Source organism: Hippoglossus stenolepis, chromosome 11 (assembly GCF_022539355.2).
Source record: "Hippoglossus stenolepis isolate QCI-W04-F060 chromosome 11, HSTE1.2, whole genome shotgun sequence".
In the NCBI taxonomy this organism is placed as follows: Eukaryota; Metazoa; Chordata; class Actinopteri; order Pleuronectiformes; family Pleuronectidae; genus Hippoglossus; species Hippoglossus stenolepis.
In genome coordinates, this window is record NC_061493.1 from 18,935,541 (window position 1) to 18,945,457 (window position 9,917).

The following is a 9,917-nucleotide window of genomic DNA, read 5'->3' on the forward strand; positions in this document are numbered from 1 at the left end:
ATTATTTTGTAAACTTCTCACCCTTCAGGATTATTTGGGCAGATAATCGGCACCGACTGTCGGATGAGACAAATCGGGTCTAAAATCGTCCTGAATATCCTCTAGTGTGCAGCAGCCTCAACACGGAGGAAGCAGGGTTGATGCCCTGTACCGCAGCCAGCCACCAGAGGGCGGTCAAGATCGCTTGGTGTCCCTTTTGGGCATTTTTCTCGTCGTCCATCTTTCTAAACAGTCTGTGATATAAGTTTGTGAATGAATTATGCTCGTTGAATTGACTTGGTGTGTTTTGGCAATTCCAGGGGATTATGGGTAATTGTAATACTGGGTTATTTAAAAAAAAAAAAAAAGACTTGTGATTTACTATGAAGAGCAAATGGTAGCAATGTTCATATTGTTCACGTGTGTGTTGTGACGCAGGTCCTCGCTGTTAATCTACACAACATCGATATACAAAACATTTATTAAGAGTGGGTATCAAACCTTGAGCTATAGAAAAAAGTATTTTCTTTCATCATCAATAACACTTCTTCTTATACCTGTGTAATAACACTGCAATCAGTAACAGTGATGCAAACAAACACAGTCGTGCCCTGTGTCAATATAGCTTATCACGAGAAGCTATAATTAGGTCAATGGCGCAAACTGTCCCGCACAGAACTTAAAGAAAACCTTGGTGCATTCAATGTACTTCTGTTTGTTTGTTTGTTTGTTTGTCTGTTGACATTTGAGCCCTTTATTTTGCCTGAAAGTTGATTCACTGTCTCGTGGATCTGAAATGCAGTAACAGCATTTATCGAGTTTCACCGCGGCTCATCGTCTTCATGACTCTGTCCCATGTTCCATCACTCGGATGCAATATCACAAATAATGTTGCTACGTTATTGTTAGACCACAGTTTACAGTGTTACTACACAGATAGAAAAGATGATAAAAAACTTTGAAGAACAGTCGTGTTCTGTCTTGTTTGTTTTTTTACATGGAATCCACAGAAATGTCTTTCGTGTGATTCTGTCCCGAGTTGTGGTGACAGACACCAAAAAGTCTGTCTGTCTGGCATGGCCGCCGTGCAGCAGCCAAATACATATTCCCTTCGTTTCCTCCTCTCCTTGAGTTTATATTCCAAAGATTTCTGCGTTTGTCTTTTAACAGCATCCCTGTTTAACTCATCCACCTGAGGCCGAGAGCAGCATGAAGAAATAATACGTCCGTTTCTCTGGGGTCATACGCACCCACAGTTCTTCGCCGACACATTCTGTATCGTGTGGTAGCGGCTGTTGTTGTCCAGGAAGGAAAAGTCGTTTTCGAACGCCGTCGGCCGGCAGCAGGGCCCGTTGCCGACCTTGTCCTTGCGGCCCTTCTTCCTGAAGCCCGTCCGCATCATGTGCTCCATGGTAATGTCGTAGTTGTGCCGGTGGGCCAGGCACTTGCCGCTGCAGTAGCGCAGCAGCACCGTCTCGTCGCTGTCGTAGCCGAGACCCAGTTCGCTCACGGTCATCTCCAGCTCCCTCAGAGAGCAGGGCTTCGGCCGCCGCGCTCTTTTAGTCCTTCGGGCCTGATTGTCGCCCTGACGCCGGCTCTTCCTTCTCTTCCTGTCGAGCAAGGTGCCGACCACATGCTGGAGCTCGCCTTCCGTGAAGCTCTGGAACATCATGGTAACTGAAAGAGGAAACAAATCGACCGTTATGGACAGGTGACGAGCGGTGTCTCTGATTTCTGTGTACTGTGGATACAGTTCTCAAGAAATAGTTCAGATGATCCACAGATAAAACATGTTGTTGTTGGCAAACAGATTAGGTTCAAAGAACAAAATGTTTATCAAGATCATTATCGGAGCTTGTTACAGCTTTGATGCATCATCATCATCATCATCATCATCATCATCGTCATGACACCTGCAGAATGTTGTGCAGTTCCAGTGAATCGCGAGGTGCTTATTGACAGCAGGTCACAGTAAATTACATTAGAACCGGTTCTCTAAACAACAGAGTCAGGTACTAAGTGTTCGGCCTGAACCCCGGCGACCTCTTCACACGACACCTGATCAGGACAGGAAGTAAAAAGGAGAAAAGTGTTTATCTTACAATCAGTGAGGAGAGAGTTCACGTTGTCCGCCGAGCGGGTTCTCCGATGAGAACCACCCATCTGCCGGGACAACACCGCTGGTGGCAGCGAGGTTCTGGGCGTCGATCCTGGCGATGAAGACGCTCTCGAGGAGGATGAAGATGTGTGTGGATACTTTGTCTTGGGTCTGAACTGTCCGACGGCGGCCATGTTTCTAATGAGGAGGATGGACAGGGCTGCGCCACAGAGCATGAAGGCAAAAGTAGCACCTTTCCATAACTTCATCTTAGAACACGGAGGAGCATTGAAACTCTGCGGAGAGAAAGAACACGTAAGCGTCAGTCGTCCGGAGCAGTCACTCATCCGACCATGTAAACCAGAAGTCACAGAAATCACAGAGAACAGCGTCATAATTGATTTCGTCTGTCCACGTCTCTCAACGGCGGCTCTTTATTTTACTGTCAGTTTACTTTCGCCTGATTCTGCTGTCAGCTCATTTTCACACCGAGCACTCAGTTCACGATCTGTGGGCTCGACATCACTTGCTGACACCTGAGAACGCAGTGTGTGTTTAAAGTTGCATCGCCCGAGGGCAGAAAAACATCTCGGCAGATTTTTTTGATTCAAACAGAAGGCACGCTGGATGAGTTATGCAAGGACCCCCCCCCTTCTCCCCATGAAAACCTCTTCAAAGCTTGTGTCATTTAAAATACCTGATGTGAATTTAAGCGTCCTTTCATGATTCCTGAAGAAAACAACACACACCTTTTTGCAGATTTTTACGAAACGTCCTTTTAAAAGAGGGAAAATCCATTTCTGTCTTTTAAGGAATCTCTTCACCGCACCTATTTCCTATGCTGTGTATGATTAGAGCCCAAAGAACATGTGGGCTCGAACATCCCTTTATCACAGCCCCTCCCTCCCACTGCACACAGCCCTGCTCACTTATTCTTTAAGTTTTCTCTTTCCTCGCCGTCAGTCCGCAGGTATTTGAGATGTTTTACAACCTGACCTCTTTATATTTTTCGTATCATGTCACCAGTGAGCAAAACATTTCCCCAGAGCCGGAAACGGTAAACTGGCAGCGACTAACAGCAAATCCAGACCGGTGTTACAAAGTGTTTTACCAGACTGGATCCTGTACGTATACAGACTGCTGGATTGTTTACAGTGGGACAGAATGTCACATATCTCCGTCGGGTATAGAAACAAAAAAGCTGAAATGAATGATTTCTGCACTTTTGAGCTGCTGTTGGAAAATGTTTTGGTTTTCTTGTGGAATTGAACTTTTGCCGGGAAGTAAGTAAAAAAAACACAAAAGAACTATAGGAGAGCTGCAGTGCGTGTGAGTGTTTTGGACGCGGCAGTGGGAAAATACAAAGACGCTGCACACGCGAGCTGCAGTGGTATAAACAGTGTATAAACAGGTAGGACCAGTCCTATCAGTCACAGCTTGACTCATCACTCATAATTCCATATGGGTTTGTGAGTGGCCTCTGCACAATGAAGGGGTTTTCATTTGAAAGTCAAACATTTCAGCTCACGAGCTCATCTGGGAATCAAACGTGGAACCACGGCTCCTGCAGAATGAGACTCGCTGCCCGGCTGCACCTCTGAACGCTCTCTGTTTGATTTCCACACATGACGGAGAGAAGCCTCGGTGGAAAGTTTCCTTTAGTTTCTGTCGGTTCAGCACCAGAAAGCTTCTCATGATCATTTCTCAATTAAAACAAAGAGTTTATTATGATGTAAAGCGAAAGGATGAGATCATTGTTTTCTTCTTCTATTAATCGGTCAGTTTGGGATAATTACTCATCCTCGGAATTAGTCGCTTCACATACATCAGCGTCCTGAGCCCGTTCGCTCCGAGGCTCATCTTGATAAAACAATTAGCTCTCAAAAGACAGATGAGTCCTCCGACGCCTCCGACACTGGACGGAGGCCGGTCGTCGAGCGGTGATCTCATGTCCCCGAGGACACTTTGATTGTCATAATTGCTCCACTCTGAAACACATTAGTTCTATCTCCAGTCGATTGGCACCAATAAAAGTGCCAAGGAGCATTCTGCCGCTCGCTCAGATGGTCGCAGATGATTAATCAGCGCAGACATTTAATATCCACCACTGGCCCCTGCTCCCGTGGACATAAATACACAGATATCGATAGGGGGAGGGAGCGCCAGTGTTTTCTTAGGTGAGCAGCAGAGGGACACGAGGGAGGAGGAGGAGGAGGAGGAGGACACGTTCCGACAGCACAAACGCTGCTGTTCTCCAGCAAACAGACAAGAGCATTAACAGAGGATATGGTGGAGGCCCCAGAGGACTCGGCAGCAGAAGGAAAAGCCATCGACAAACAAGAGGCATAAAAAGTGCAGACGAGTCGCAAAGACAACTGGAGCAGCTCCCACGCAGCCGCAGCATGTCTGGCCCTCGCACACACCAGCGCTGATGTGCCCGTGCACGTTCGGAGGCCTGGTCAAACGTGCGAGGGCCAAAAACGCAGAAACACGTCTATTCACTGGGAGAAAAGGCAAAGTTCACAAGTGTGAATTCCCCATTAGGATGTTGTTTTGATAGTGAGAGTGGTGGTGAGGAGGAGGTATGTAAGAAGCAGCACACCTTGTGTTAGCTGTCAGTCACACGTCACCTGAAGGAGCTACCCGCTGAGGGAAAACAGGTCATTAAAGCGTTTGAGGCAACGCGGGAAAAAATGCTCGGCCAAGAATTCCCCAGTGTCAAAGCCATTCCTCAGACATTATGTATCCTCGGATTCATGCGTCGCAGCCGGATCCTCAACCGACTCTCAACCGCGCTCTTGTTGCGACTCAAAGGTCGCATTATTTCAGATCACACCAAAGAAATGAGTGTTTTCAAAGGAATAATCGGGTCAGTGGCCGTGGCGCTGCTAAGCTGGACGTTAATGTAATTACAGTAGCATGGCACTCGAGTCCTCCCCTCCCTCCCATGCCAGAGGGGGACGCTCAACAGAATGCCACGGCCTATATGGAAGATGAAGTAGAGATCTGTCACCATGAGGATAAGGGGTGTCTGTGGTTGACACTTATGAATGAAGCTGGCAGACGGGAGGTGGGAGGAGGGGGACATGTTGTCAGCTTGCTTGGATCTGGACCAGTGTGACATGATGACAGAGGGAAGATCACAGACAGGCGCCAATGAAGAGCATCTTTGTGCGAGATACCAACTTTTATGTGCCACCAGCTCTGTGGCGTTTTGCTGCTGGACATACAGCCTGGTCTGTCTGCCCCGCTCTCCCACGCCGTGACTCACACGCCATGAATACACGTGCATGAGGCACTTGCGTGGCTTCACTTTCACTAACCCTTCCCCAAATCATACGACGCGGTGATTGTGCAGCGGAGATCGAGGCAAAGTCCAATCTTCAGCGGTTGTCCAGACACCCACTTCACTTCCACACACACACACACACACACAGACACACACACACAGACACTCCCTGCAGCACCATCACATAACACCAGATAATCCAGTTTACATAATGCTGCTGCCACTTGATGTCTACAGAAGTCCGCAGGGCTAACTCTGCGCAACCTGAGGCCTCCACCTGGAAACACACGACTGTCACCGCTGCTGTGTGTCTGGGCTCTGCCCATGTGACCCAGCTGCCTCTGAGCGACTCTGAACACACCCCGTAAATACCTGCGACGAAAAGATAACAGGAGCGTAACAAACAGCGGGAAAGGCACCTACTGTGTTGTTGTAAGGAAACAAGGTGCTTTAGTGAGTCCTAGAGAGGCCCTTGTCTCGTCTTTTCCCTCTTAAGTGAGCATCAGGAGGCCTGGGGACAGCTAGAGAGTGCTTGGGGAGGTAATAGGGACATATTCCAAAGATCAGGGCGGGATTAGCACTAATGCCTGCCGGCTTTATCTGCAGTCACGTGGGTTAACACCTGGCTGCAGCGTTGGTGGTGGAGCCCAGGCCCTCGTCGTGTGTGTGTGTGTGTGTGTGTGTGTGCGCGTTAATCCACCAGACACCTCAAACTCAGGGGTTAGGCCAGCATGCAGAAGAGCACTTCTCATTTTGTCCGTCTGAAAACCGCTCTCCCTGCTCTCGCTGGGAGAGCGGGGACAATAATGAAGACGGGAGAAAGCGACATGCTCTGCGGGCGAGGGCTGTTGTGGTGGCACCAGGGTGGGCTGCAACAGGGCCGTTAAATAAAGTGGATGTTCTGAGCCAGGATTGGCGGTTCTAAATCCAGCCTGGGTTCTAATGCAACTGGAAAAGGCTTATAGGTTAGAAAGTGCTGTAATTTTTTTACTGGGCATCCACTTCAGTTGGCTGCGGCTCTGTCACTCAGTAACCATAGGATAATTAAAACAAGCCGGTTCCTTGTTAGTGAGAAAGCTGCTGTTCATTATTGAAAAGAAAAGAAAAGGAGGGGGGGGGGACATGTGCGGGTCAGGCCAGAAACATTCTACAAATTCTAAACACGATTCCTGCATCTTATCAGCGTGCGTAGGTGTGAGGCTTCAAAAGATCCCATTTTATTTTGGAGGGCCTATTATTGTGTCCAGAGGATTTATACAGATTAATCCAGTGACCCAACAGCCTAACACGAAAACGCACAACTCAAAGCTGTTGCCCTCAGGGTGGCGTTCGACGAGGTGTGACGGCGAGATGGATTGCACGCTTTGACACCTGTCCCAATTTGTCTGCCCTTTGCTATTACAGGTCGGGTGGAGCCGAGGTACTGAGCATTTAAATAGCTTCTCCTGACGGACAATGAGGCTCTGCAGGGAGACGTCACCTCACTTCATCGTTTTGTTTCACGCGAGCCGGTGTAGAAAAGATTGATGCCGTCTCTGCTGCCTTGTGAGGACGAGTCGGTGTGAGCTGCTATTCTGGCTGCTAATCTGTCCGTGCCAGATCCTCTTTTAACACAACAGCCCCGGCTCTAAACCCATGTTAAACATGTTGATGTTGCAGCTACAAAAGGTTGACGGCGATCTGGCACACGTTGAATGCCGTTTCCAAGTATGACCCACGCCAGCAAGCACCAGCAAGTACAGACATCTGAAGTATGACGACGTTTTACATCTTTAAATGTCTGTGGTTTACTCGGTGCAAAAACAGATCTTCATTTTCATGTGTGTGCAGTGACTATTTGAGTGAGAATCTTGCAAAATGAGTGCTGCACAATGAGGAGTGGTGCACGAGTGCAGCTTATCCCCTCAGTTTCCTGCAGTTATGACCAGCTTTGGCAGGTTATGAAAGTTGAGCAGCTCAATTGACTTTAGGCTTAACCTCGATCTGGCCTCTCGGGGCTCCGCGAGATACAGTATAATCTCTACGTATGATATGGGCTTAGTGAGAGGGGGATCATCACTTCAGTAAAATGCCCATAGTGAGTATCATGAAGTTTCCCCTCCGGGCACTCACCATTATAATTTCAGATAAAAAAAAGTTTGAGCCAATTATTTACAGCATTAAAGGTGCAGCACTTCAGAAATGATAAATAGGGAGAAGTATAATTAGGTGGAATTAGTGTTTGGTGAGATGTCGGAACGGCGCTCGAACCTTTGGGAACGGAGCGCCAAGGCAATCACACTTGTTAATGATGAAAACCACCATCTTGGATAAGTGTCACGAAAGGAAAATATTCCTCCCTGAAAAAATAAACTTTGTGGCGAGAGATTCAAATCCTGTAAAAGAGATTAAAAGACTGTAAATCATTTCTTTTTCTCGCCGTTTTTTCCCGACATCGTTGCGTCATCGACCGCTTGCGAACATTTCGTGACACGCGCCCGCTGACATGCGGCTCCTGCGAGGGCCGCCTGCTGATACAGATAATCTAACGTGTGTTCTCTGCCAGTCGAGCGGTCGGCGAGGCTTCCCTGTCAGCGGCACCTAACGCCTTCCCCATAAGCTGCTGGCTTAAACTAACAAAAGAAGATGTGGCGTCCTTACCGTTCGGCCGGCTAATCCAGACTTAGCTGCGTGGCGTCGTCTTCAGCTGACCTCCACAGGCAAGTGCTGGATAGGTAAGTCCATCATCATCACAGGCGAGGCGCTGGGACAGGATTCCCGCTTGTTCCCCTGAAAAGCATCACAACTCCCTGTGCCTGCAAGTAGGGGAGGTGTCCGGACTTGATTCAGGTCCAGGCTGTATTTCTCTTTTATCACATTTGTACCTCCAAAGAACTCGGCTGTTAAGTGGCAAAGATCACTATCAACATTCCTTCAGATGTAGGCATGGGCTTCATGGCTTCATGGCTTCACGGCAGGTCGATCCACTCAGACAGACGAGAGGCGGCTGTTTAGAGAAGCCCCCCTGACTTGGCATCTGGTTCACCTCAGACAACTCCTGTCATCATCGCAGAACTTCTGGTCGGCAACTTCACTCCACGGAGGAGCAGGCTGCGACGCAGGACCTGAGGAGCAGTGTCAGGTAGTGAGCAGATGACTTTTAAGATTTACTCCATGTGTTGGGAAACTCTCTCTCCTTCCTCTAGAAACAGTTTTTGAAAAAAGCTCATCTTCTTACCCTCTCTCCAGCAGCAGGTCTCCTCCTCAGCTGCAGCCAGGGGGAACTCTGCGGGACGAGAAGATGGGTGAGGTTGAGGAGGGAGAGCGTGGTTACTGTAAGTGGAGCACAGAGCTTCTCTGATGCCTCGGCCTGCCTCCCCCCCTCAACTGTTGCTCCTCCTCCTCCATAGTTGTGCTTGTGGGCCGAGTCGGATTACTCCTGACATGATAATCTCCCTGGCTCTAGCTCCAGGAGCACTAAAGGATGCTTTGGCCTGACCGAGGGCTTACATTCACCTTCTGCCACCAGAGAGGCTGCCATCTTAAGCGGGAGATTGATAATAGCCTCAATTGGGCAGATCGGTCCGCTGAAGCAAGTGTTTTCCAATCTTTTAGGAGGAATTAAGAAAGTTTACAATTGGTTTAATGGTGCTAATGCAACGTTAACCCGAGTTAAAAAGAATTATCACAGCAGAGGTATTTCATGATGATTCAATCTACAGTTGGCGGCGGATAAAACCGCGGCTGTTGTTGTTCAGGATCTCACGTTCACGTCTCCTCCAATACAAACCAGTGTTTTAGCCCCTGAGCCTGGAGCGGCAAATGAGGAACAGATGGTTGTGCTTTTGGAAGGTATCAGGCTCTCCAGACCGAAATCTAAATAAATAGCCCGTCCACGGAGGAAATGCGTCAGGTGTGTGGGGTCGGTCACGTATGTAAACAAAGGCCAACCCGCTTGGGGACCAGCGGAGGGATGGACGGGAGGAGAGAGGAGAGAGGAGGGGGACACAGGTGCAGCTTAAGAGTCTGATGAATGTAGATTTACAACGTTGACCCAAACACAACCGACAAATCAGATCTGAGCCAAACACGCCGACACAAAGCAGGAACCTCCGGTGAAGGCAGCATCATAACAGGAAACAAATCATTTGCTCTCAAGTATCTCATTCTGACGCCGTGAGTCACTATATACCCTCACGCCAAATTAAACACAAATCACACTGTGTGGAGTTTAACCCTAACCCACACGCAAACTCTCCACGACTTCAAATGTGTTGACGAAGACAAAAATTCCCCCCAAAAAAGCGAAGGAATCTTTACCCAAACGTTGCCTCGCACCAGAAATGTGCGTTGACGGATTTCGTTTGTTATGCCTCGACTTTAGGGACCTAAAGTCCAGATTAGGTGTAAACCCCGAAGTAAAGCCGACACAAATTCTCCTCTTCGCTTAAACCCGGGGAAATCCAGAGGAGATTCTTGCTCTTGAAGTTCGGCAGGTGCACACAAAAAAAATCAGAGAAATCATTAGAATTATTAGAACTAACTTGTTTGACATGCACCTCAATTATTGGC

At 48.3% G+C, this 9,917-nt stretch overlaps 1 protein-coding gene across 3 annotated transcripts; it reads right to left on the minus strand.

The window, feature by feature from the left end:
• Positions 1 to 209: 209 nt before the first annotated feature.
• LOC118117992 (neurturin) lies at positions 210 to 8,137 on the minus strand. Of its 3 annotated transcripts, none has more exons than XM_035170739.2 (3): positions 8,007 to 8,137; positions 2,082 to 2,373; positions 210 to 1,656 (listed from the first exon to the last, which is right to left on the minus strand). In XM_035170739.2, exons 2-3 carry the CDS (start codon positions 2,344 to 2,346, stop codon positions 1,220 to 1,222), a joined length of 702 nt encoding a protein of 233 aa, XP_035026630.1. In that variant the 5' UTR covers positions 2,347 to 2,373; positions 8,007 to 8,137; the 3' UTR covers positions 210 to 1,219. The 3 variants fall into 3 exon arrangements, with proteins under 3 accessions (XP_035026630.1, XP_035026631.1, XP_035026632.1); XM_035170740.2 differs by lacking the exon at positions 8,007 to 8,137 and adding an exon at positions 5,790 to 7,445; XM_035170741.2 differs by lacking the exon at positions 8,007 to 8,137 and adding an exon at positions 2,827 to 4,166.
• Between the last annotated feature and the right edge of the window lie 1,780 nt (positions 8,138 to 9,917).